The sequence below is a fragment of the Apaloderma vittatum genome, unplaced genomic scaffold (genome assembly GCF_000703405.1).
Source record: "Apaloderma vittatum isolate BGI_N311 unplaced genomic scaffold, ASM70340v1 scaffold13861, whole genome shotgun sequence".
Classification (NCBI taxonomy): Eukaryota; Metazoa; Chordata; class Aves; order Trogoniformes; family Trogonidae; genus Apaloderma; species Apaloderma vittatum.
This window is the reverse complement of record NW_009698614.1, coordinates 79018-106967: the sequence shown is the minus strand read 5'-3', so window position 1 is coordinate 106967 and position 27950 is coordinate 79018. Positions and strand designations below refer to the sequence as shown.

The 27950-nt window shown below is 38.9% G+C and overlaps 1 protein-coding gene across 1 annotated transcript in view; it reads left to right on the top strand.

Annotated features, from left to right (window-relative positions):
- Positions 1-27950, top strand: part of CFAP58 (cilia and flagella associated protein 58) — a 57986-nt gene that overhangs the window by 20478 nt on the left and 9558 nt on the right. Inside the window, exons 9-14 of the mRNA XM_009878093.1 lie at positions 104-265; positions 3211-3357; positions 7376-7516; positions 7835-8058; positions 10051-10162; positions 12489-12593. Of these exons, the coding sequence (XP_009876395.1) occupies positions 104-265; positions 3211-3357; positions 7376-7516; positions 7835-8058; positions 10051-10162; positions 12489-12593 (891 nt within the window). The remainder of the gene's footprint in view (positions 1-103; positions 266-3210; positions 3358-7375; positions 7517-7834; positions 8059-10050; positions 10163-12488; positions 12594-27950) is intronic.

Genomic DNA, 27950 nt, shown 5'->3' with positions numbered 1-27950 from the left:
GGATTTGTATTTGTCATCTTGGAAGAAAATCACAGACTCAGCCCCATCCTTATAATCTTGTGATGATGGTTTAATCCTGTTCACTTCCTTCTTTCCACTCCAGGTCCTCCAGCACCTGAAAGATATCGAAATACGAGAAATACAGATCTGTGACTATGAAAAGAAAATAGAAGAGTCTACGGTTAAATTAAAACAGCAGCAGAACAGCTGTGAAGCTATGAAAGCAGAGAGGAACCTCTACAATAAGAATCTCATTGAAGCTAAGGTAGAAGAATACATTCTTCCTTTTCCTTTCTCTCTCTGCTATTGCCTTTTTTTCTTGATCTAATTTTAATTAATTAAGAGGAAAACTCACTGGATAAATGGCAGAAGTGGTTTATTCTGTGTGTTTTGGGGAAATGAATGTTTTAGGCCCCTGACACTTTATCTGGACAGTTTGTATTTAGACTGGAAATAGGAGTCCACGGTCATCATGTGGCAATATCCTTGCTTCAAATGACACATAAAATCACAGTACACTGGAGCTACATAATCATAAAACACTAGCAGAGAAGAAACTTTCCTTTCCATCCTGGCTCCTCTCTGTTTTATCCCTTTAGTTGTCTGCACATACGGTAAATAGGGTATAAGGGGAAGAAGATTGCCTCCTTAACCCTGAATGCATACACACATTACTGTGAATCATGATTTAGAAAGCAGAGAGAAGTGGAATTTTCTGACAGAACTTCATCTTTCCATGTCGCTTATTCCTTTCAGGGAGTGTCATTTTCCTCAGATATCAATTCTCTCCATTCATATCTCTTCCTTGGGGATCTCACTAACAATACTATGGGAAGAGAACAGATCACTTAAGGATACATTCTGTTATTCTAGTTTAAAGATCTAAAATGCTTCACAAATCCTATTGCATTTGGCAGACATTGGGCCCTTGGATAGCTGTGATTTACAGTTATTTCAGAATAAGGATTTATAGCATAAACATATATAGTAGATCATAAATTTATACTGTTTGAATAAGCAGCTATTTTTGCTTGAGGAGAAGGTAGGAATTAACTGTCCTAGTCCCCATCCAACTGCATGCTGAGTTTGATTAGAAGTTAACCATTTTGCCATATATGTGGGATGCTTTACTTGACCTTTCTCTGCCTCTCATCGGTGGGCACGGTGTTGGGATTCTGACTGCTCCCAAGGAATCTCTTGGGAGAAATAAGGCTGAAAAATTGCAACACTGATTTTTTTTTTATTACTATTTCATTTTTAAATCTGCATTGTAAATTTGCTTGCTGATAAAGAACTGGCATCTCTGTGCTGAGTTACAAAATGAAGAAGCAAACTTATCAGCTATTTCAAGTTTTCATTGTTATATGGTGGTATACACAGTGGCTCTAGTTGCTAGAGGCTGATGTTTAGACTTTAAAAGATTGCTTGTCTTACTTTGCTACTTGTCTTACTTTGCTAATCTTGTTTAGCAAGTCCTGTGTGAGAAGATAGCTGACCTCGAAAGATCTTCTGGCCAAGGCAATATAATGTGTAACAGAGAAAAAATAGCCACTCAGAGTTCAATAATAGGTCAGCCAGTCATGAAAAAAAAAAATAAAAAAAGAGTGTTGTGCTAAAAATTATGATAAATTCTTTTTCTTTTGGGGACAAGTTTGCACAAGTTTGTTTCTCAAAAGGTAGATGTAAGTAGTTTTGGGTTGCTTAATGTGGAAAGATCCACTGTTGCTCACCTTGCTAGTGGTCTCAAGAGTGCCATAATATTCAGCTCAGTACTGGTAGGCTGCTAATATGAGATAAATGCCTGATGCTTTCATCCTTGGGTTTCTTCTGGTGTGAGAAGCTCATTTTTTTAAGCAAGTTGATTAGGAGATGTGTTTGTAAAAATTGTGCGTTCTTACTGTTCTTCATTAGGTACAGAATTAAGAATGTATTTGGGTATCTGTCTGGGCATCATATTTTAAATCTTTCTCATCTCTAAAATATTGGAGAGATTTGTAGACTATTTAGCAAAGAAAGCTTTTAACATGACTTTTGCATTCACAGGAGTGACTGAACATGTAAATAGGTGGGCCTAATGGCATATGGCTGCACTTATTTCTGATTCATTAAATTTGCCAGATAAGTGTGGAATCCATGGATTTTGTTTTTGAGGGCAGTCAGAGTACTAATCAGTACTTTCTCTGTACTGTTTGGGAAGACTGCCATGACTCAAGATCCTGCTTAACTATGTTAAGCATTTCATGCAAGAAAACATCACTCATTTGTCAAGTAAATCCACACATATGGTGGAAAGTGCTGGAAGAGCTCTAAGCTACCCTGGTTTTGTACTGAAACAGAATGGATTCACATGAAAGCTTATGATGTCTTTTCTGAGGCAGCAGCCTCTGGCAGGGGCGTAATAGCTTCTAAAACTACGTTCATTAGATCTAGAAGAGCACGTCTGCCTAAGCATTGAATTTATTAGCTTCCGTTTCGTGTCACAACATGTGCTGTCACTGCCATTAGTTGAAACAGTTTCTGAATTTTGTACAGGCAGGCACCTCAGTGCTGCAGGTAGAAGAATTCCTTAGTGACCCTATATCTCTGTAGTGCTACCAGGCTTTCTGCTCTGTGTTTTCAGTTTAAAATATATGCTAAATATTCTCATACCAAAGACTTCTCAATCTCTGAGCATACTCTTTCCTCTTTGCACTAATGTGCCAGCTAGCACGTAGGCAAAAGGGAGAAAAATATTTTCTATACTCCTTTGCAGGCATATAGATATCTTCCTTATGGGTATATTCCTGTAACCCACTTCTTTCCAAACTTTTGTGCCCAACTGTATGCAATCTTATCGAAAAACACATTACTAGAAGCACGAAAAAAGATTGATAGAATCAGAATCTTATTAATTTGGATTGACCGCTAGTTCTTATCACATGTCCAACACTTTAAATTAAATAGCTTATTATAATTGATGGTTGTTATTTTTGTCAATGTATCTTTTAAAGACTTTTTTACTACAGTGTCATGCTGGCATAAACAAAAAATCGTCATTTAATGAAACTGGCTTTTTCTGTTAGATTAAAAAGTAATGTCTTGTGGTACATACAGCAGATCTCCTGTCAAGCACCATGGCTACCTTTTCCAGCATCAAAATATCTTGAACTCCCAATAACAAATGTGCTCTTTTTTGATCTTTCTCTGTGGTCACAATTCCTGTCCTATTAGGATGACATAGCAGAAATGAAGATAAAACTGAAAACTGTGACTCATCTGGTGGATCAGCTGAAAGAGGAGGTCGCAGAGAAAGAAGCAGCCCTGGTGAAAGCACATGTAGAACATCAGCGATTAGAGATGGAGAAGGAGTCCTTGAAAGTAAGAGCCTTTACGTATATACCTTCTTACAAAGGATGGTTTCCATGATTTCACAGACTGCATTTTGTTCCTGATCTGTGGTATTTGTTTTGCTTTCTTTTCATAAACTATTCTGTAATTCAAGCACAAGATCTCAGTGCCCTTTAGAGGTATTAGTTAACAAAAACCTTCTGTATATTCCCCAGATATGGTCTCTCCTTCTAACTATAATCAGAAACATCCTGGATTGTCTGTTGGAAGTTTTAAATCTCTTTGTGACTGAACAGTTGTATTGGGTTTGGCTGAGATGGAGTTCGTTTTCCCTAGAGGATCTCTCATAGTCCTGTGTTTTGTACTGGTAGCTAGAAGGATGTTGATAACACCCCGTGTTTTGGGTGCTGCTGAGCAGTGCTCACACAGTACCAGGGCTGTGGTTTTCCAGCATTGACCCCAACAGTATGTTGTGTGTGGGCAACATCTTGGGAGGAGGCACAGCCAGGCCAGCTGATCCGAATTCCTCGAAGGGGTATTCCATACCATATGATGTCAGCTCAGATATAAAAGCTAAGAAAAAGAAGGAAGGGGAGGGGGGCTTTTGTTGATTGCCTTTGTCCTCTGTAGCAACTGCTACGCGTATTGAAGCCCTGCGCCTAGGAAGTGGCTGGACATTGCCTGATCATGGGAAGTAGAGAATAATCTTTTTGTTTGCCTTTGCTTCCATGTGTGGCCTTTGCTTTCTCTTTATTAAGCTGTTCTTATCTTGACCCACAAGCCTCTTGCTATATTTTTTCCTCTTCCCTGTCCATCTATGAGGGGGCAGTGATAGAATGGCTTTGGTGGGCACCTGGCCTCCAGACAGAGACAAACCACCACAGCAGTTTTACTAAAAAGTTCCATTTGGCTTGCAGAAATGTGAAGTTTGGGGACAGCCTGATACTAGCAAACTTTTTTAATATAGACTCTTATAATTCAAATTTTTATTTTTAAAAACTTTTTTTCTCTCTGCTGTTTTTAAGTGCAAAGCCTATTATATTACATTCCACAATCTTGTATTTCTGTGTTACTAGGAAGCATTAGTCTTCTGGGAGTTAGGCAGTGCCTTTTAGTAGGTCCCTCTGCACAGAAAGTTATTTTAATATTGGGGTATAAAGCAGCAAGAATCAGTTTTAAATCAAAGGAAATATAAGCATGAAGCTCTGGTTCTTCTCAGCACTGCTTGCAGCCCCTTAGATAAGCTATTAGATTTGTGGTGATATCTCAACCCAATTTGCTGTGCTCTCAAAAGATTTGAGTTAGTGTCCACAACAGCTTATTTTTTTCTCTTCAATAAGCACTAGAAAAAACAAACAAACCAGAAAGCAAGCAGTCCCCCACCCCTCCCCACCCCAAAAAAGTCCCCTGCTACTTTGTGCAATGTTTTCTTTTGTCAATTTATTGCTATGCTGCAATGACTCCTTAAGTTTTCAGCCCCTCTAAGAACATTATAGTTATGACAAGATGTCAGTAGAGCTTTGTAAAGAGATGGTGAATTTATGTTCTTATACCTGATCTGCCTCAGAGTTGTTGTATCAGTGATGGAGAAGTCAAACAGCACCTCATTTTCCTGTGTGCAGCTTTCTGCCTTAATTAGTCCCTGTTCTGTTTCATCACCTCAGAAATATCTGCCATCCATTTGACAAACATGTGATTGGCACATGGTTTACCAACTCAATTATTCACTAGCAATATGTCCACACACTGACATCACATTACTGGCTAGCTTCAGGGCATTGTGGTCTTCTACCTGAGCGTCTCTGCTGAATACTGAAGCAGAAGAGAATTCAAAGAAGGAGATGACTGACAGAGGCACAAAGGAACCCAGTTATTTGTGTAGCAAGCCAGCTTTGATTTGTCCTGTTTGTGCTGATCTGAAGGAAGGAAGCAAGCTGTTCCTGGGCAATCAGTTTAAGGAATGTGCTAAATCATGGAGGACTGGGATTCATAGGAGTGAAATTATACAGACCTTGGATTTATTCTTGCCTTAACTGGCATAAAGGTCTTGAAAATGTGGAATCATGGTAAATGAAACAGAGGATGCCTGATCCAAGCTCCATTAAAGCCAGTATAATGACATCTTTTGGTTTCAGTTGGTCTTCATGCAGGCTCGCAGATCTGACTGGCTTGACAAAGCATTCGAATCCTGAAAACTATATATGTGAAAGGTGTAAGAAGTATGACCCACCAGCTTTGAGCTGCTGTCAGGTGCTTTTGTGTATTTTGTTCATGCTTGTCCATTTATTTATTTATTTATTTATTATTTTCTAGCAATCTGGATGTAAAACCTCTGAGTTGTGTTATTTCAGCATTCTGTGTCTAGCCCCAGTTATACCGTTTTATACAATTCATGTTTTTCTCCCACCTCTTGAACAAATAAAAATACCTCTTCATTTATGCTAATATTTCACAACCTAGAAAAAAAATTGGTTTGAGGTATTGGCATAGGTCCCATGTAAATTCCTTTCTTCAATTCCGACAAACTCTCTGAACCAGCTAGAAATGAGCTGTGCTGATTTGCAGAAGTTTCAGACATGACCATTTTTCTACTTGCAGAGTGACTGTGTTTATTAATTTCTTTTTCTCTTACCTATATGTACAAAGACCCTCATACTGTAGTTTTTAGCATATTTAGTCTAACTGAAAGTCCTGTTAGCTTGTGGGGCCTTTGTGTGACTTAAAGTATTTATGTTTTTTGTGGTACAAAGCAGTTCATATTTATTTTAACTTAGTGCATACTAGTGAGGAGATTTGTTTATACGAATGTTTGCTGCCAACATCTAATGCCATTTCTTGTTTACAACTCATATTTTTCTGACATAAGGAGAACATAGAATTTTGATATATTAAAAAAATATTATCCAGCAATGACAAACGTGTGAGCAGTTTTACATTTGTAGACAGCTTTTGCACAGTGTTGATTGCATTTCAGTGTGAAATGGCTTGCGTTTTTATTCAGCTGATGGATTCTAATGAACATCTAACAGTGAGTAAGAGAGATATGAGTGTTGCACATATGGGAAAATGAGAATTTTATTAAAGGAAATAAGAACAGAACAAGCTATTTTATTATGATGATGGAGCTGTTCCTGTTTTAAATCAATGTTTTTGCAGGTGCAGCCTTCATCACAGCCTCATTCTTTCACCATTGGATGATGCTCTTTCCCAAAAGGCAGCTTGAACATCATCCTTTATAAGGGTCAGAGCTGTGGCAAAGGCTTTGAGTCAAGGCTTGGAAGTTTTCATATCTGTGAAAAAGGACCGTAGTCAGCTAGTTCCATCTGAGCTCTAACTAATTGCTTAGCAATGATAGAAATTTCTAATAATCCAAGAAGACCTTATTAGTCTTTTATCTACATAAATGTCTTGAAGGATAGAGTTCATAACAGTGGAATAGAATTATTGGGTGTATTCCACTGTTAGTTTACATTGGTGGTGTGCAGTCATTGTAACAGAGCATGCCTTCTCCTATGCTTAGGGACAGCTCCTCTTTCCCCAGTCTTCCTCATCTACACATCCATTTAAAACGTGCTAAAGCTCTCTAGTTTTGTTGTTCCATGCATGATTGCCAACTTATCCACCAATTGTTATTCCAGTCTGATGCTGATTTGGACTGCACAGCATATATTATTACCCATCCCAGCAAGATGAACTATCCTTTCTCACATCCCAGGATGATTTTGAACTTTGAATAACAGCTCCTTTGAAAAGGTTTCCAAATTTGGCCTATTATTTTTTTTGTATAATTTTTATTAAACGAAGTGACCCTGAATTAAAACCATTGTCGTAGATAAAAATCCATTCAAATTTCTATTGTGTCTAATAGAACACAGGTGGTTTGTCTCAAAAACTACCAAAATGTGTACCTCTCAGGAAAGTAAAAAAAAAAAAGTGTGAGATTTCATAAACTCCTGACTCTTAATCCCAGGTTTATGTAATGTGTTATATATGTATGTAAGAAAGCTGTTACTAAGTGCAGTTTACCTATATACTCTGACTCAATCAGGCTGAAGTGCTTAAGATGAAAAAACAGGCTCTGGAAACCAAACACTTTATAGAAAATCAGGAGGCAGAAGAGAGAAAACTCCTAAAAATTATTATGGAAGCTGATGCTGAAAGGCTTAAGCAGAAGAAGGAATTAGACCAGGTAACAATCTCTAATTTGGCTTTTCAAATGTACTACATTCTGTTCCCTCATTTTTCCAGTGTGTTTTCAAAATCGAGATCCTCAGTCACTGTAAATATGGGACTACTAAAGCTTTATAGTGCCATTGAAACAAAAGTGAATGGAATGCGTAGTTTGTGCTATTCAGTTGGCTGAACCATTATAGGGGAAAATATTAGGTCCTTACCATATTTCTTTCACTAATAACAGTGAAACATCTTAATGCACATGATTTTGATTGATGCAAATATATCCAGTACAGTTTGGGACCAGTAACTACAATTATTGCTTTGTCCTTAGGTTACCAATGAAAGAGCTATCCTAGGGTCCCAGCTCATTCGGCGCAATGATGAAGTGGCTCTGCTCTATGAAAAGATAAAAATCCTGCAGTCCCTCTTAAACAAGGGCGAAACCCAATACCGACAGAGGATGGAAGACATCCGACTTCTCAAGCTGGAGATCAAAAAACTTCGGTGTGAGAAGGGAATCCTTGAAAAAAGTGTGGCTGATGTGGAGGAACTGAGGTAGAAAAACTGATTGAATGCATTTCCATAGTGGCTGTATCCATGATTCTGTATTTGAGACAGAAAACATGTTTTATGCATTGTAAAGACTTGTATCAACAAACACTATGCCTTGGAGAAGGGGGTTATTTGGTTTGACTTCAAACACGAACTGGATTAAATTCACAAAACAGCTTGCCAGCAATTAAGAAAATAAAAATATAAGAAGGAGGAAAGGAGTAAAAAAGACATCTTGGCCAAGGTTGAAATAGGTTCCATATTTCCCCTTGTACTGTGAGTTACTGCCTACAGAATAAACTTGACAGACAGCAGCAGAAAAGGTGTTCATAGTTCAGTGAGCTACTTAGTGGTACCCAAGGCCCAAATTAGTGGAACTGCTTTTTATTAGGCAATCCGCAGAGGATGGGCAACACTTGATATATTTATAACAGACCTCTGTACATTTTCAGAGCTTTCTTCTTCCAGATTTATATGCAGACTTTCTATCTGAGAAAGATTTAGTTAAATTTTCATTGAAGGTTGTGTTTCTTTAAAAGAGAGGTTTAATAGCCCCAGCCTGATTTATCTCCTCTTTCTCTGGCTTAATGCTTCCCTTCTTTTTTTAACTGTCCTGTATTTGAGGTGTGTTCTTTGCTGATGGGAAACTATTTTCATTTTTTTACAGAATCAGTCTTGGTTTGTCAGGAGAGGCAGCTATGCTTCTAGCAGATAACTGTCTTATTAATTTTGTGTAGCTACCACAGTTTTGGGTGAGATCTTTAGCTTAACTGTATCAGTATAATTCCATGGCTTTTCGCTGTATCAAATTAGCTTCATTCTGTGGTCAGTGCCGTTGACTCCAGTGGAATTATGCCAGTTTGATTTGGTGTAACAGAAAAACAGAACTGGGTGCAGAACATTAGCAACTGCAGTTTTCGTTGACTGACTGCAGACAGGAATAGGATTTGAATTTGCTGCCCAAATGCATTCAGCTGAAAGTCTGTTACTGTATTGAAACTCGGTGACGGTATTGAAGTATAGTGTGATGCATGCCATGATGGGTGGATCAATTCTTGCTAACTGCAGCAGCAATCACATACTTTAATGAAGTCCAAAACCATCACGAAAACTGCCTGTCGAAAGACTCCATTTATCACTTGTGCTGCTAATTAGCTTTCTTCATTTGCCAATTGGAGATGTGGTTTTTTTTTCCTCTTCCATAACCTTATCCAACCTCAGAGATTAAAAAAGGCCTTTTTCTCTCCAGTGGGCTAAATGCAACTTTGATCTTAGCAGGAAAAGATTCAGTGGTGGAGTAGGTCCATGGTGATCCTCTACCTCGGTCCTCTTGGAGAGCTTACAGGATCCGCATACTAAAGTAATTAAGGGTCAGACCATTGCAAAATGTGCCTTTTTTTTTGACTCCCTATCCCCACTGCATTGTCAAAGCATCTTAGGAGTGCTCAATTAATTTTAAATTCAGCAACAAATCAGCTCTGACATTCCTTGAGGAGAGGTAATACGAGTAAAAGACATCAAACTTGGGTTCTCTGAAGACCAGTGTTCATCACACTTAGGTCTTAGAGTGTGTTTCATGTACCACATTGTGTGAGCCATGTAGATTTAAAAACTTCTTTCAAACACAAGCTGTTAGATTCAGTGCAGAGGGAAGTGGGTATGACTCCATAATGGAGTTGTAAATTACTCTAGGTGAATGAACTGTCCTTCTGACCTTAATGTATGTGGGAAGATGTGGGCAGTGACATCCTGTAGGCCCAAGAACTGATGAAAGTCCCGTTTTTGAGCCATTCTTACTAAAAGGAGTGAAGAGATCTATTATCTTATGGTTCCACCTGTTCAGTGGCATGAGTGTTGACTATTAATCACAAGAGTCACTTTGCCAGGGCTGTAGTGCATGGGAGACTGATTTGTTAATGTTCAAACTAGTGCTGTGGTCACACTGATATGGTTTAAGTGTGGGGTTTTTTCTTTTTGTTTTATGCTGGTCTTAAGACAGGAGGTTCATCACATGCGGAAGGAACTATTAAAGGAACAGACTCGGTGCAAAGTTTTGGAAGAAGAGCTGGAGACTCCCTTGAATGTTCACAGATGGAGAAAATTAGAGGTGATGTGTCAGCATTTCAAGTTCCCACAGCCTATATTACCAAATCAGTGACACAGCACAAAGCCTGTTTCATTTACTGTTATGCAAATTATGTGGAGGGGCGGACAGACTGAAATTTCCATAGTACCAGTTGGATGGTTAACTGCTGAATGGTTTCCTTGCACAATGCAATCAGTGTTATTTTTGTGTTGCTTTCTCAATGAAAAATTGCAGGGGGATTTGTGAAGAGTCAGTCAAGTGCTAAAGGGAGTAAGAGTGAATTTACAAGGGGGTGATTCCTTAACATGGATGATAAAGGGGATGATGGAATAAAGATACAATCCTACCTTCAGCAATTAGGGAGCTGTATGTGGGAAGAAAGCTGGAATTAGAAAGGGTCCTAGAACAGGTAGACTGGGGAATGGACAACATGAAGTCAGAAAGTAAGTTCCATCTGTGAGAAAAGGAAGAGGCCTTCACATAAACAGTGGTGGGCTCCCAAAGATAGCCATTCCAGGTAATGTGAGTTCAACTGCTACTTAAACAGTAAATCTAAATTTTCACATTATTTGAACCTGCCAAATGAGGGCGAAGAATAAAAAAATCTGTCAAGCACAGACCAAGTATATGAACATCGATTGGCATCACTGGATGTTTTTGAAGTAAGTCAGAGCCAGCTGAGATTTCTCTGTTACGTGGATCTCTGATCTGATGCCAGCTTGGATTGCTTAGCTGCTCCAGTAATGAGTGGTAGTGTCCTAGACCCTGCAGAAACAAAGCTAAATGTTTTGGCTGTGCTTACTAGCATAATAGTTAATTTCTGATCTTTCCATGCTGAGCTTTAAGCTGAATGGTGTGCTTAGCTTTTTGCATGGAAGGGAGATAAAATGCAGGATGCTGAACTAGGCTAAAGACATTTAGGTACAATCTCCAGCAGCACCTTGTAACAAAGGCAAATCAGGAAGATGAAGCTGGTCAAAACATCCGGTCCAGGGAAAATAAATGTATGAAGAGACTGATAATGGGAAATTATGTCTTTCCATTCTAGGTCACTGGTTTCTATTTGGAACATGGAAAGGCCAGCAGATGGCAAGAACCATATGAAATAATCTTGATGGGGTTTTGGTTCAATTCCTAATGAGCAAACACCCTCATATCACTACAGTTGTCACAAATTGGCACCAACTTTGTTCAGCACTATAAAAAATCAAGGACTGAACTACTTTTTAGCCTGATTTCTCAGGAAATGGTGTTGTGAGAGCTGCATGCGTATCTGTGTTAGTGTCCCAGTTACATTTGAATTGGTTAGTCAATTTAGATAAAATCAGACAAATGATTAGGAGACACAAGATACCAAGATCCTTATAAACCCAAGCAAGTATATAGAGAGCAGGACTTTATTGGAGCCTTTACGGCAGTGTGAGTTTAATCCTTGTGAGACACCACGTGAGAGAGGAGAAACCATGTGGGAGAGAGGTGTTGTGAACTCCCAAGTGGGGAAAAAAACTTCAGCCAGAGTTTTACCTTCATTAAAGGATCCAACGGGAAGATTTCAAGTAGTTGAAAAGTAATCTTTGCTGGCTGCTCCTCACAGGATTACTTGTTTACTCCATAGAACTTCCTCCAGATGCAATCTGTGACAAAAGAATGAAGAGGGAAGAAGGGGAGACATCTACTAGCTCTTGGTCTTTTCAGGCTACGTAGATAGAGGGAAGCAGCGCAGAGCCTACACTCACTTTTTTAAGCACTTAACTCCATTGAAGACTGAGATTCCACATGGACGGAAACTTTGAAGCCTTATAATAATTCATCAGTGTACCCTCATAATTTGTTTCCTCATAATTTCTCAACCAATTTCAAGATTAGATTGCCGTTACTTTTCCTTTTGTTCAAGACAAAAATCTTCCTTTCCTTAAAATTCAAGATGGCACTATTTTAAGTTCTTAAAATAATGGAAAGTACTTGCACTGTGCTTAATTTGTCAGTGGGCATTTTCAGTTTCTGCTAAAAATGATATACTAACCTCCTTTTCCTGCCATGTGATCCTATCAAACTTTGTTGGTTTGGGGGTTAAGCTCTGAAGGACTCCTATTAATACTAGTTGTTTTGAGGAGGATTCATGAGGGTAATAGTGTTAAACATGAGCATGCTCCAATTGCTCTTCAAGAGGCAGAGATTCCAGTTTCAAGACTGCTTGTATACAAATCATTTAAAAATACCCCAAGCCTCACCCACCATTCTATATTTGAAACTTTTGAACACATAGATATTATAGTATTCATTTGCAAGCAAGAAATGCTACCTTGTTATAATGTATAATTTTTGAGACTGCTTTGATCTTGTCTAGGCCACTGACCCAAGTACCTATGAGCTGATTCAGAAAACGCAGAGACTACAGAAGCAGCTTATTGTCAAGACGGGTGAAGTGATAGAGAAAGAATTGCTCCTTCAGGTACTGTAGCATCACTTTTTGTTGTATCTTGTTAACATATTTGACTTACACTGCATCCTCTATCTACTCAGATGTGCTTCTTGAATGTTATTTAGATGCATGACTTGATATTTCTTTTGCATGCCCCTTAGATAGCTTTAGATGGCAGCACTATCTCACTGAAAAAGAACAACTAGCATCTGTTTAGTTGATTCTGCTTACTGATAACTGGACAACTCTGGAAAATAAAATTAAAGATTTGGTTTAGTTTATTCATGTCATAGATTAGTCTTCACGTCAGTGTTAGACATTTGGAAAGGTTTTTATGTCCTTTTAACTGCCTATTATGACCAGGACATGAAGGAAGAACCTTGTTTGATTCAACTTCTGTTTAGCTTTTCTTCTGCAGAAGGAATTCTGTAACATTTGTGTGACTTAGATATTTTTCTGTCTGGACCACGTTTGACTTCAAAGTCTTTGCGCTAAAGTTTGTCAAAAACTAATTTTTATGATAGTTTTATCTTTTTTTTTTAGTCTATATTGGATGTTCTTTGACTCTAGTGATACCAGTAAGAGTATGGCATAGAATCAAGGACAGACTATATTCCTGTAGTGCAAACACTGCTATGAAATATAAGAAAAAAAGACTGTCTTTGAGCTTCAACCATAGGTATAAAACTGTGAAATTTGTCTCCTCCTCTCTCGTGACTGTAGGGATAGCCACAGTTTGCCTGCTTTAGGTATGATTTTGATATCATGGTCTGAAATACCCTATTAGTCTTGATGCCTATGTTAGGTATCACTCAGTGGAGAGTAGAATGTGACCTTTGTCTCCTTCAGTCTTGAGAAGCAGCTCAGGAGATGTCAAGGCAGGGTTTGTCTCTTTCTTAGAAAAAAATAGATGTGCCGTTTCATCTGAAGGTAATGTATGGTGTATTATGTCTTTGCATAGAAAAAAGTAGTCTTTGTTGCATAGCACTAAAATGCTGTCAGTGAAGTAGTTTGTTAGATTAAACAAAATGTAACAAAAACAGCTTCAAATTGACTGTGCTTTACCCGTGCACAAACTCAGTTCTCTTAGATTTTTACACAGTTTATTACATATCTTGTCTTATCCTTAGTGCTCCTGTTTAGCTATTATCCCTACTTAGAAGTGAAGAAGTGAGATATAGAGGTATTAAGTTGCCTGCCCCAGAAAATCTTTGAAATAATAGATATTTGAGCCTACATTACTGTAGTAGCTATTGGCACAATCTTTCTGTCTATGCAGCAGTGCTTCTATGTCAACTCTATAGGGGTTTTTTTATTACTTTCCTATATTTAAATCAGAGTTTGGCTATATGAAATTTAATTATTATATCTAGAATTATTGATGAGATCCTTTGTTTCCTTAATTCAGGCACGCTTTTCCTGTGCAACAATGCTGAAATGAAGGTCTCCCTCAGAGAGACTGATGGTAAAGAAAAGGCCAAAAATACCATGCTCCAGTCTGAACCAGTCTGTTCAGGGCTTTACCATCAACATTTCTAAGCTCTTTTCTGGTTTGCCACAGTATTTCTGAGTCCTCCACAATGACTGAAATGGAGCCCGTTCATAGCAGGGCTATGAACCAGAGATGAAAGACATCCCTCAGCTCGTTTCCTTGAAGGGCTGTCTATATGTCCTGTGGGGCAGGTCATTGGCACAGGGATTGCAAATTAAGCGTGCTAGCTGTGCTCCTTCTGCTAAGTGTCTGGGTAACCTCGTATGAGTAATTTTATTATTCTTGAGCTGGTTTTCCTTGGAATGATGATATCTGTTTTGTAAAGTGATATTCTCACTAAAGCAAAATACTCTCTAATAACTTACGAAACTGATGCTATCATGTTCCAAACTCCTCTGGTGGAAAACTGAGCCCAAAGAACACCTCCAGCAGAAGGAAATGAACAGAGAGCAGTGAAGGTAACTTTCTGGAGGGCGCTGAGCTGTACACACCAGGATGGTTGCTTCACCAGACCCCGTTCTGGCAGTGTATTATTCAGTAGAGAGTGTAGTGTTTGATCCTGACTGAAATTTAGAATTAAAAGAAGCAGCAGCAATTTAGTTTCCACTTCTGGTATTTTTGATTTTTGTTCTCTCAATATAATTCATGTTGCTTCTTGAGTTTGCTCTCTGGCAAATATAACAGCCAATGTGTAAGGCACTGCTCCCCTATACGGTCTGATCATTCCCCCCTTTTTTTTTTTTTGGTAATACTGTAAATCCCCTCATGCTTAAAGGTGTGCAACTTTTTTTTTTTTTTTAATAGGTCTCTCTGAGAAGTCAGCTCAGTTTAGTCTCTGCTCATTTGCAGGAGTGGGGGAATTGCTGATGACTTGGCCTGTGCCTAGTTTTTGTAACAGCTCCTGAATTCAGAGTCAGAGACTGCAGGAGCTGAGGGATAAAAACTCATTGGGTCAGAAGACAACTGCTTTCCCTATGTTGTATTTTGCCTGCATAAGTCCCACCTCCTCACTCCCAATTTTTTTCATCTGCATTTTGCCCTATGACAAGGGCATAGTCATTGCTGTATCTGCTTTAAAACTATCTTAATCTCTTGCTTGCCATGCATAACTGCTTTTATGTGTGTGGCCATCGTGCTGGCAAATGGGATATTTGCTGAGGGTGAAGCTTGTGAGCATCTGTGTCTATGATTTCTCTGTGTGTATATTATTATAACTTAAATTCCCTCATATCGAAGTGTAGCAACAAAACAGATGCAAAAAAAAAAACCTGCATGGGTTGAATACTGAGTATTAAAAACACCTCTGGAATTTAGAAATAACCTACATCTGGAAATGGTTGAGCCCAGTGTCAGCAACCTGCAGTTTGATTTGTAGGGTATTCACTTTCCTGCATCCTCATGCAGAGCCATAATGTAAGGAAAAGATATAAGGAAAAGATAAAGGTTATAAGGAAAAGATAAACCCGTTTGTATTGTATGCACTGTAGTTCTGTCTTCTGTTTGGTGGGGTTTTTTTTTGGTAAATACTCTTTTAAATAAAAGCTGGTTTATGCAGAGAACAGTGTTTCAGGCTGAACTGGAAATATGAATGGAATTTTTTTGCTAAGTAAGGATCACAGTATACAGATTCACGTAGAAAAGCATCTGCTTACGTTACCTGCTCCTGGTGTGTATTTGATCATATCCTTTATAATAGCTTCTTCACTATTTCTTACCTGTTAGTTCTTTGGAAATGCTGCAGCTGTAAAACCATGATACAATCCATGCTCTGTGATTAAAAGAATGATTTGCTACATTTCAGTCAGAAAATTTTGATTCCTGACAGTACAGGAAGAACTCAGCTTGACTCTAAAATCCTGTACAAAAAAAATCTCTCTTAACCTGTCATCAGGGCACACTTTTTGTATCAGACATTTGTTGAAAGGTATTGAATATGCAACACAAATGAGTGTTGTGGGGTTTTTTTAGAATGACTTTTCAACACTGAACACATTATTAAAGGTATACAAAGATGTCCCCTGTTATAGAAATAATTAAACTCTTCTCTTTTTTTCTGATTTATCTGTGCCCTGTAGCCACAGCATCTTTGGTTATAAACTATCAACTCTCATAAACCAAGTAAGTGTGGACACCATGAGACTTTGAAGAGTAGCTGCAAACAGGCAGTCATACTTTCTCGTTTAACTCGGGCTTTCTCACAGGTGTGAGCTGCTGTGCTGATGAAAAATGCTGTCTTAAAATCAGATCCAAACCCAAGGTCTTGAATGCTTATGGTCAATAAAAATCCAATGGCATTTTTGCCAAACACAGAAAATGTTACTTCAGGGTTAGCCAACTTCCATGTCTGAGCCATTACCTTCCATCTGAATTGTGCAGTTAACAGATACAGGATTTTTTGGTTCTTTTCTAAACTGTTTAATAATATTGCAGGGCTTTGTGGAGAAATACATTGTGTTAACCAGGTGATTTCAGTGATGGATGAAGGTCTTTGTGAACACGTGGTACGAACAAAATGTGTTGTATGGCCACAAGGTATAATTATTAATAAACAGAAGTGCTCTGCTGAGCAAATCCTGACTGGAAAAAAACAAACTTGCTCACTTTGTATGTGGGGCAAATCCCTCATGTGACTGAAGCTCTACTGCATACTCAGCAGTGATGTGGTAAACTCACAGTGTAGCATACTGCCTTGTTAGGATTATGATTAGTGTGGTTTTAGGAACTTATCCCAGTAAAAGTGAATTATGTATTGCTTTATTTGTTTCAAATTTAGTTCTTGCTCTTCGGAGTGAACTCTTCTAATTTGATTTTATGACTGACTGAGTGAAATTTTACTCAGCTGCACGTCTTGGAATGGATAACATTGGGAAAACTCACATTATATGTCAGTTACCTCTGTTGTCAGTCATCGCATAAGATTGTTCATAAATGTAAAAGAGAGATATTGCAACCAAGATCATTTGTGGAGGGACACAAAGGCAAATGTGTCTCATGTAGTAGTTAAAGTATTGTTTTTCTGTACATATATATACATGTTTTTAACCACTATTGCTTTAAATTGTCAGCAATTAAAGACCAGGACTGGGCAGTTGGGATGTGATGCTTCTGTGATTCTGTGATTCTTCCAGCCTGTTAGCATCTTGAGCTCATAGTTTCAAAAAGTGCAAGGGCAAAAGACATGATTAGCTCATGTATCTGACTCAGAGATTACAGGCAGATAACACCCACATGTCCTTGTACTGAGCCAAGTTTTGAGCTGAGTTTCAATCCCCCCAAAGAGCTGATGGTCCCAGTGATAGAGAGTAGGAGGAGTAGAAGGGATGCTGCAGTCTCCAGTAGAAATCAGCAGAGCTGCATTTCAGGTATTGTAAGATACAGGGAGGAGAAAGTGAAAGAGACTTCCTCTGTGGCCTTGGGTAGCTCACTTAGCTTTTGCATGCCTCATATCAAGTAAAAGGGGCATAAAATAATTTCCACTCTTGTAGTAGTGTGTGAATGAATGTGATAGAGACATGGCTCAATTCAGTAGTAACAATAGCTAGCTAAATACTCAAAATAGGCAGATGTTTCCATTTGCGCCAACTTGGTAGTAGAGCTGTTCTATCCTATTTGAGGTGCTTGTTGCTATAGTGTCTGAACATATACATAACCAAAGATCTTTTATCTCAGAGCTGGTACTGTAGTTTCATAAAGAAATCTGCTTTAGAACTGTGCGTTACCATGTGGGTTTATGCATGCTGTCAGCTACTAAAATCAAGATTTTCTCTCAATTAATGGAGGTGCTTTTCTTCCATGTATTAGTTATATATATATATATAAAAGATCTGCCCATTTATTATCTAAAATACTGTTTTTTCAGTGTTGTATAATTTTTTTTCAGCCCAGTTCATAAAAGCCTAGACCTTCTGAAAATCATTTCTTTCCCTTTTTTTGCTTGGCAGTTTCATGAAGCATGCTTCTGCAAGGTTCTTCATTGCTCTCACAGTGCTCATGTAGCTTCCATTATACAGCACGTAGTACAGAAAAGTGTGCTCAAATGCCAAGTAAGAGATTTTCTCATTGGACATCCTGCTAGGGAAAATAGGGAAACACTTCCCTGTTACCTGCCTTTATATTGGTATTCGTAGGGCCCAGTTCACTTTTATTTTTAGGCATTATCTATACATCTCCAAAATTGGGGAGATTTACTTTACCCTCACAAATTTGGCATTTATGTATTTTTGGTGCTGAGTATAGATTCTACTTGGATTTGATTGTATAATCTACTTACCATGTTACGTGTAGGATAGATAGTCTGAGCTAGGGATTTTTTGGCAGAATTGTCTATTTTCATAAAAAAACCTGCAATTCACTTCAGAAAACTAATGACTGTAGAATCCCTAAGAGTCCCTTTTGACCTGCTCATTATTGTTTCTCTGTCATCTTGCCTTTAGAGAGATTTTAGCCGAGGTAGTTTGGGAGAGCGCTTTGTATGCTCTCAAACTTACAGGTGAACTGCAAAATCCATAGCCAAAATGCAATCCTTTCTTTACTGCTCCTTTATCATTTATGTATAAAGTCAGCCTTTTGAAGGGATTTTTCCATCCAAAAATGAAAAGGGGACTTTTCTTTTTGGCTTTTCATACTTTACTAGTACTTGGCTCTTTTCTATCTCTATTTCCCAGAGGATTTGACTTCCTCTGGAAGCACTGGATTAATGCTCTCTCTTGCGGCTGAAGCTAGTGGTTCTCTCAGCCCTCAATTAAAGGGGTGAGTATATTGAGCTTTAGGCCTTTTCTATGCTTGAAACTACCATTCCTACTGGCAGAAAAGCCGTTCTTCTGATTTAGCTTATACCAGCTCTTCAATGGCAGAGGGCTTTCATGCCGGTACAATTGCACCTAATCGCATAGCCAGTAGCTGGTACAGCCATGCTGGCACAAAGAAATTGCACTACTAGCTGAGAAAGCTAAGATGGTAAAACTTCTAACTATTGATCAAGTGATTCCTAAAATGGAAAAAAAACAACAGAAAAATGCTTTCCTGTCCTTAAAAACACCCGCGAGTGGTTACGTATATTAAGCAAGAAGAGAGAGAGAAAGAAGTACGTGGAGGAGGGTGGGTTTTGAGTTTATGACTCCAGTTCTAAGTTGGTGGCCAGAATTTCAGGGGATTTATATTGAAATACAGAAATGAGAAATACAGTAAGTACTCAGGCCTAACATTTACTTTTTGGCTTTCAACTGAGTATGAATCATAAAGAAAAAATTTACTTTCTCAGTGCCATGCAGAATTAGGTACTCGTGTATCAAAAGCACACTGTAAGAATTACCTTGATTTAGAATTGGACTCCGAAGAGAATCTCTGCTCTTTTTTCAAATGAAAAAATAATATATTCTGATGAACTCTGGCTGCAACCCAGTTCTAACTAGTGATGAACAAAAAAATATCTAATTTTCAGCATAATAGTTTGATGCACAACAGTCTACTGAGTTAGTGCCATCAAATTAATTTCAGTCCAGTTCCTTGAATCTGATTTGAACCAGAGTCTCCAATGGAGTCTGAAGTGACATATAGGGCTGCTTAATGCATCAAGTCATCTTTCAGCACTACTTTTTCATGTTCTTTCCTTCTTGTGCCATCCTTCTGTTTTCCTTTTGTTGAAATGTTCATTGCTAAGCTAGGGCTTTGATTTGGGATTTTTACTTTGACTGTAAGTGGAAATGTTTTGTATTTTAGTATTGGTGTTAAGTGGAAGGATTAGTGTCTTTCAGTGTTTCTATGCCAGGCATGATGATTTCTCCATACAATTAGAATTTCTCTAGTGCCTTTTGTTCTGACAGTGATATTATTTTTCCAGTTAATTTAATTAATTATTTTTTTAAAAAACTAATTGTATATCTAGTAGGGTTCTGTGAATAGGCTAGAACCAGAACCACTCCCACTGAGCAAATTGTAGCATTGCTATGTTAATTGTCAGCACAACTTACCTGTGCTTGTACACAATCCTGTGATTATGTAATAAGTACTCACACATCATGAACAGGAAAGATAGGTCACCTGTGTTTATGTAAGCCTTAAGAATTCAATAGGGATTTGAGGGATGTTAAGTTCTTGCCCTAGCTCTCCTCAAAGGAGTTTATTTCTATTTCTGAATATTTTGAACGTGCTTCTTGGCACATTAGTTTATTTTAGTCCTTCTAATCTCAGTCCATCTAGAATTAGATGTTCTATGCTATAGAAATTTACAGCACGATAAACTGCTCTTAAAAACACACTGACATTTACGTTCTTTCCCTCCTCCCACATATGTTGCAATTCAAATGGAAGAGAATAAAGTCTTCACAGGAAAATAACTTTTTTTTTTTCCTTGGTTTAGTTTGGTTTGTTTATGGTATGTTCGTTTTGGAAAATCAGGTAGCAAGGGTGCTGATTACTTTAACGTCATCAGGTGAAGATCATCAGCTGCTCTTTAGAGTAAGAAAACAATTTTTCAATAAGAATAGTGCAAATATTTCTGGCACTGAAAATGGGAAGCGAAGCAGATTACTTAGCAATCAAACAAAACATTTTTGGTGAAGAGTTTTCGTAGTGGAAAAGTTTAATTTTTACTGAATCTTTGTGGAACTACATTGCCCTTATAAACAAAACAGATTTCCCATGATAAATAGTTCTGGACAGAAGCAAGGTACAAATTTATTTGAGAAATTAGAGCAAACCAGTTCAAAGTATCTACTGGAGATCTGCACCATTGTTACCCGGTCTAATGGTGTTTCAGTCAGAAATACTGAGATGCGTTTTACAAAGATCAGGAAGTTGCAGTTGGAGTGCAAATCTCTTAGGGTTTATAGGTGGCAAATGTGCATGAATACTGTGTAATCTGGTTTTAAAGTTTTTTAGGAGAATTGATGTATTTACTTCAATTTGAGCTTGAAAGAGAACTCTAGTGTGTCATTAGATGCCATTCCTCCACATCATGTAATCAATGTAATTAAATCCTTGAGAGATGAGTGTCGTAGATTTGTTTCCTACATTCTAGTATATGTTCTACCAGTCCATGAATTTTAGCAGGCATGAAGAGATTGGTGGCTTGAGATATGCTGTGGTTTATGGTTTGACTTTTCTCCTACATTTGTAACCTGCTGCTGTAGCCTTAGCCCTGGTGCTTCTCAAGAGCAAGGAGCAGGTATATTGGCTTCCTCAGCAGGGTGGTTGGGAGCTTGGGAGACTAAGTTTAATTTCTGTGTATCTTCGAGGAGTTACAGTGAACTTTAGCAATTCATGAAGCTACTCTTTGTGTCCAGAGCTCTTGTAGAACAAGAAGAGGATCACTGCCCTGGCCTGAAGCAGTATTGCAACATCAGTGCATTAAAGATTTAAGAGCATTCAGATAGAGGAAGGAGGAGGCAATATAAGTACCTAAGGTGCATCACTGTTATCTGTAATCTGAATCAGAAAACCAGGAACAGTGATCACCAAAGTATCTTATTCAAATACTTTACATCTAGTTTGAACCCAGAAATCCTGAGCATGGATACCTTGTGTCATTAGATTTAAGATATTTTGTAAAATGACCCATTCTTGTATTTCTTAGTCAAAATTTTCATTAGCTTCAACAATAGTGCACTAGAATAAAGCCTGTGTAAAAAAGTTTAGGAATTGTTCCAGTAAATAACAAATAACTGAAAACAAACTTGTTTACTCCTCATTCCTGTATTCAGCATGTATCTGAGAAGGAAATAAATCTGCTGTGCACCCCAGGGTAAAGTATATTAATCAACCAGTTATCTTGTTAAGGAAAGTAAATGAGTCACTGTGCTGACTGAATACATTACAATGCACAAACTTTGCTGTTAGCAATCTGATACTGACTGTCAGCCATCCAGAAGCTGCTAGAGAACTTAAAATACTGGAGGAGTGCAACAGCAGCGTAGCCATACATTCACAAACCCGTATTATATAGTGTGGCCCAGAGCCAGCTGCAAATTTTTATTATTCAGGTGTACCCCTTGGCAGGTGTTCTTCCACTGAGGCACGAGTATTCTGCTCTTCCCTCAGCAGTGAGATACAAACAATCTACGTCATCCCATTCAGTGATGGATTATTATTTTTTATGATAATTGCAACAGCAACAAAACCTAACAAAAAAAGACATTCCACAGGGAGGCACTAAATTTTATCAATTTCAGATTGTTTTCATTCTTATAGGACTGTGAAACAAGCTGTTGTTGAGAAAACATGAAGAAAGATGCAGCAGAGCTAAACTGTTTTGGAGCAGTTAGAGGCAGGAAGCTAAAATCACTGCATTGTTGTTGTTTTAATAGGTAGCTTAAAAATGGACACATGAGGACATAAGACAGATGCAGAAAGAGCCCCATTCCTCTGTTCTTAACTTTGAGACAGCCAGACATGAGCTGCAGAATGCACGGGAGCCATGAACCCTGCGTAGAGAGACTGCCAAGTAGGGCACAGCAGTCAGCCAGTTGCTCCACATCCTCTGGGTTCAGAGCTCAAGTCTTTCCGTGCCTCTCTGACTAGATACAGCTGTAATCTTAAACAGCGGATGGCACACTTGGGCACAGCACTTGTCTTTACATGAACATTAGGATTCGCTCTCTTTCTCCTTCCATTAGTCCTGTTTCTGTTTCATTGAATTTTAAGAAGCAGGCAAGGGCAGCTGAAACAGAAACTCCTCGAAGGGTAGCAGAGGGTCAGCTCAAATGACAGTGACTCTGAAGGAAACCTTATATTAAAACATTCCTGATCTCAGAATTGCTATATGTGTTTCTTAGATGTACTGTTATTTCTTAATAGGTTCCAAAGTGTAACAGGAGACCACTCTATCTTCCCTGAGGTACCTGGCATATGCAGGGAAACTCTGCTATCCTGTCAGAAAGATGTATGTAGGCTTTACTGCCTTGTTAGACAAGTATTTGTAGGTTTAATTGGTGGCTTGACTTTGAGACAGCTGTTCAGTGGTAGCAAGTCCAAAACAGCAAAGGACTTCAAGCTAAGAGTTCTCATCTTTCATAGAAATCTTAAGGATCTAAGTCAGGCAGTTGATTAAAGAGACATAGGTCCCTGCCTAACAGAGAGATGTTTCTAGAAACAGCTCTGTAGTTTCTCTGACCCTTTGAGGTTGTCCGTGAGGTTAATCAGAAGTGGGAGCAGAAGCTGTGTCTGCTGGGAATCCCCATCCCAAGCGTCCACCTGCAGGAAAAGCTAATCATTAACAGCAGAGCTGTGGTATTTCCCCTTTGATTCATCTGATATTTTTAAAAGCTAAATGGCTATTGAATAGCTAAAATATATGCTGTTACATTGTTAAAATACAGAGGTTTTAAATCAAATAGCCTGCATTTGAAGAAGACTTTTTTTGGCTTGAAATCCTGTATATAGTAATTATTAGCCAGTAGAAAGTTCCCCGTTGTTTGCTTTGTAGACTTATTCGCTTAGAGTATTTAGGTTCCTTGTTGATGAGGTTGGCATCGACCTCTGAATCTCTTGCCGGACACTTTAAGACAAGCTGCTACTAGAATGTGAAACGAAGGTTTATTCAGAGCTTTGTTCAATCTGTCAGGCTGCAGGCATTGTGGACATAGCTGGAGTATTTACATCAATTCATGCCATGCCAAGGGTGATTCTCACCTTCAAGAAACAGATTGCTTTTCTTTTGTGTGTATATAGGTGTGTGTTCCTGCTCACACCTATAGAAGGGAGAGTAATTACTTGAGCATCTTCTGCAATGTAATATAAACACCTTGATTAAATGAGCTACTCTGATTAATGATTCTAGAAACCCTTGTGTCATGTCAACAGTAAAAAGGGAATTGCTGCTGTTTTTTCAGCAAGAGGCACCCATGTCATTTTCTCATGATAGATTGTCATGCTTGTGTCTCAGAGTTCAGAAGTTGAAAGGAGAGGAGGATACATAACCTATTTGTTTCTTTGTTTGAAAAAAAATTGTTTCCCCACACACTTCTTAAGATACAATAGTACCAGTACCTAGCAATAATAATAATAAAAATAAGTTGCAACTGCAACTTTAGCTGGAAATATTTGTACTTTGTTGTTCCTGGAAGATGGTAATAGTGCAGCATTCAGCTCTTACTCTTACAGAAGAGTCAAGGGTGAAGACCTTAGAAGATGCTCCAAGGTGTTTTATCCTCTCTCATTAAGCTGTTTTGAAAATGCCAGTCAATTTGGTGCAGTCTGCTCTGTGCCAAAGGAAACAGATTCACTCTTCAGAAGCATTATTATCAGCTGGAGGGATAACTCATAAAGTTTAATTTAACTCCATCTGGAATGGTGCAAATTTCATCAAAGATGGGGAGATTTTACCCACCTTTTCTTTAAGTTGGAGGCAGCGTTTTAACTAGTAAACCCAAGATATCTCATGCAGTGTTAGTGTTACCACATTGTGACAGGGTTTCAATGTCCTATTTCAAACCTGGATTAATTTACCCAATCAAAACCCCTCACATTGGACACTTAAAGGAGAGCCTAGATGATGATGAAAATACAAGCTGTTCTAGAGAACTGTGGGCTTGCAAAGGTGTTTGCTGATGGAGGTGGAATAGACAAGAAGGAGCAGGTGCTTTTGAAAAGTGTTTGTTGGGAAAGCTGTACTATACATTTTTCACAGTGCTGGAGGGAACTTTCTTCTATTGTTATAAAATTCATGAAGGTTACCGTATGGTAATTTTTTCTACACCTCATAAAACTTTTAATTGTAGATGTCCTGAGCCAACAGCTATTGTGTTAGGCATACACATACACACAAATAAGTCATAGAATCATAGAATGTTAGGAGTTGGAAGAGACCTCCAAAGATCATCTAGTCCAGTCCCACTGCCAGAGCAGGATCCCCTAGGACAGCCACACAGGAATGCATCCAGATGGGTTTTGAAAGTCTCCAGAGAAGGAGACTCCACAACCTCTCCGGGCAGCCTGTTCCAGTGCTCTGTCACCCTCACAGTAAAGAAATTTCTCCTCATGTTGAGGTGGAACTTCCCATGTTCTAACTTAAACCCATTATTTCTTGTTCTGTTACTGGGCACCGTTGAGAAGAGATTGTCCCCTCCCTCTTGACACTCACCCCTCAGATATTTAATAAGGTCCCCTCTCAGCTGTCTCCTTTCAAGGGACACTCACCCCTCAGATATTTATATACGTTAATAAGGTCCCCTCTCAGCTGTCTCCTTTCAAGGCTGAACAGCCCCAGTTCTCTCAGTCTCTCTTCATAGGAAAGATGTTCAATTTCTTTAATCATCCTCGTTGGACTCTCTCCAGTAGGTCTCTGTCTCTCTTGATCTGGGGACCCCAAAGCTGAACACAGTATTCCAGGTGTGGTCTCACCAAGGCAGAGTAGAGGGGTAGGAGAACTTCCCTAGACCTGCTGGACACACTTTTCTTAATGCACCCCGAGATCCCATTGGCCTTCTTGACCACACGGGCCCGTTGCTGTCCCATGGACAACTCACTGTCCACTAGGACTCCAATGTCCCCTAATCTGTACTGGTGCCTGGTGTTATTCCTCCCCAGAGGAATAACTGCAATGCGTGCAGTTTATACAGATAAAATTACTATGACTAGAGGTGTAAGTATTTAATGCAGGTTTCGGTGTCCCATTTAACACTTCTGAAAAAGGATCACAACCCCTTAAGGATGTTCTACTGCTGCACAGCATCATAAACAAAATGACTGGAGTTCAGCATAGCGCTGACATTTTGGTTATAATGCTGGTAAATAAGAACCCCCACCATGGCATGTTGGCTGACTTTTTTTTTATCAAAGCCAGAAGGAACTGTAGTATGCCTATAGAGTTACTGTGTTGCTTTCTCCACCTTACTAATTAAAATAAGGATTTTTAGCTAGGTTAAACGTTTTGGAGTTTGCCTCCACACACTACATTGCACACTTTTGCTCTGTATCTTGTTAACAGCAAAATTGCTGGAGACGAGAGTTAAGGTAAATTAAATTTACTCTAAGTCAAAGTCTTTGGGATTTTTATGGGGTGGTTTTTTTATAATTTGTGTGATAGAAAGCTTCTGGTGCACAGTAAGATTTTTACAGTGGAGAAGGCTGTTGGTTTTGCTGCTATGCCAGGTAAATTTGTTGAAGTATCCACTTGGAAGAAAAAAGCTGATTAAAATGAGCAAGCTGGGACTTCATGGCCTATTTCTGCTGCAAATACATCTTCATTAAATTTACAGCTCAGAATGATACCCTGGGCTAACTGATAAGATGGGTCATTTCAGGAGTTCCCTGGTGTCATGGTGAGCGAGAAGATGACATGAAAGGGAGTCCCACCTTTAAAGCTTAATACCAGGTGCGTTAGTCTGTCTCAGCGTTGGTGACTGCCTCCAGCTCCTTGTCAAAGCAGTGAAATGCCTTGGTGTCCTTTCAGGGATGTGTCTGGTCGTGCTGATGGTCTCTCTGGCAGGGAATAATGAGCAGATTGGGCTTTGCTCATCCGGAGCAACAGCTTCTTTTGAAGTAGGGTTGTGCCAGAAAAAGTGATTCTTCTTGCTGTAGACTGAGCCAACTTGTGACCATTGGGTCCGGAAAATCAACTGAAATTCACCAAATACCAGCCAGTCCCGTGGAAGAAAATTATTAAAACAAGCAGGTCAAGAGAACTCCAGATTCTGGCTGAGACAGCAGCTAGTTAAATTCAGGGGAAAGCACCACTCACCTCCCTGTTCCCCCCCTTCCGAATTAATGGGTGAGAGATGCAGGGATGAAGAAAGTTATTGTCATGGCCAAGCCTGAAGGCAGATCTGTGGGCTCCTTGGAGCAACCCTGGAAAACAAATCTAAGACAGGAAAGGCTGTTCTAAAAATAATAGGAAGTTTTATTTACACAATTTTTACAGCAGTATTCACAGAGGTACTGAAATTCTCTTTGGAATGCCCAAAATTTGACTGTAACCCTCAATCTGAGTTTCCCACTGTACCCTACGTCCAGAAAAAGAATGTGCCCTCATCTCTCCACCGTCATCTTGGCTTGGATTAGGCCATAAACCAGGGAAGCTGGTTGACATGATTGGCTCAGTGCTTCAGTCAAAAGCCTGCTGAATTTCATGGGAATTTTGCCATGGGAAGAATCCCTTAAAAAGCTTTGGTGCTGGCCTAGACCTAATCAGAATACATGTACATTACTCTTACCAGAGCAAACTTAACAGCATGGAGATCAGATGAATCTTCCTTCACTTCTTCAAGAAGAGTAGTGGCTTGCAGCATGTTTGTGACTTTAAGTCCTTTTCATGTCAAGAACGCGTAACTCTGGCGAATTGTATATTGTGATTCCAGCCTGGCACAAGAATGAAGAGGAGTGTGAGGGGAGGCAGTTTCAGACAAGCCAAAGAAATGCATCTTACACATGCTCTAGTGGTTTGACTTATTCCTGCCCATAGGGTATAGGATTTCAGGTAGCTTTTTCTCCAGTGTCATCTGTGCAGCCACTAACAAGTTACTGTTTACTGACTTCTACTTTTGACAAAATAGTGTTAACTGATTTCCGATAGGCACCAAACAGAGCAGTTTGCCCTCTTGGTTTTGAATTACTGCTGCGCCACTGATAATCATTGCTGACATGATTTCCTTGTCAGTGTCAGGATACCTTCTCTCTATCTGTCCCCACTGGGTTCTCAAACATTTTAAGGCAAGAATATACATTTTACTTGTTTCCGAAACAAAAAACCCACAACATATATTCATCTTCTGGAGGTATTAATTTATGTACTACAACTGAAAGCTACTTTGAATACAGCTCACACATCAGAAAACCCTACAGGTCTTTCTACATGCTCTGTGCTGTATCCGATAGCTGACTACTTATAAGATATCCACATGTAATAACACATTGCACAGCTTGTCTGTCCCTTGAACATAGCTAAAGTATTGTAGAAGCCA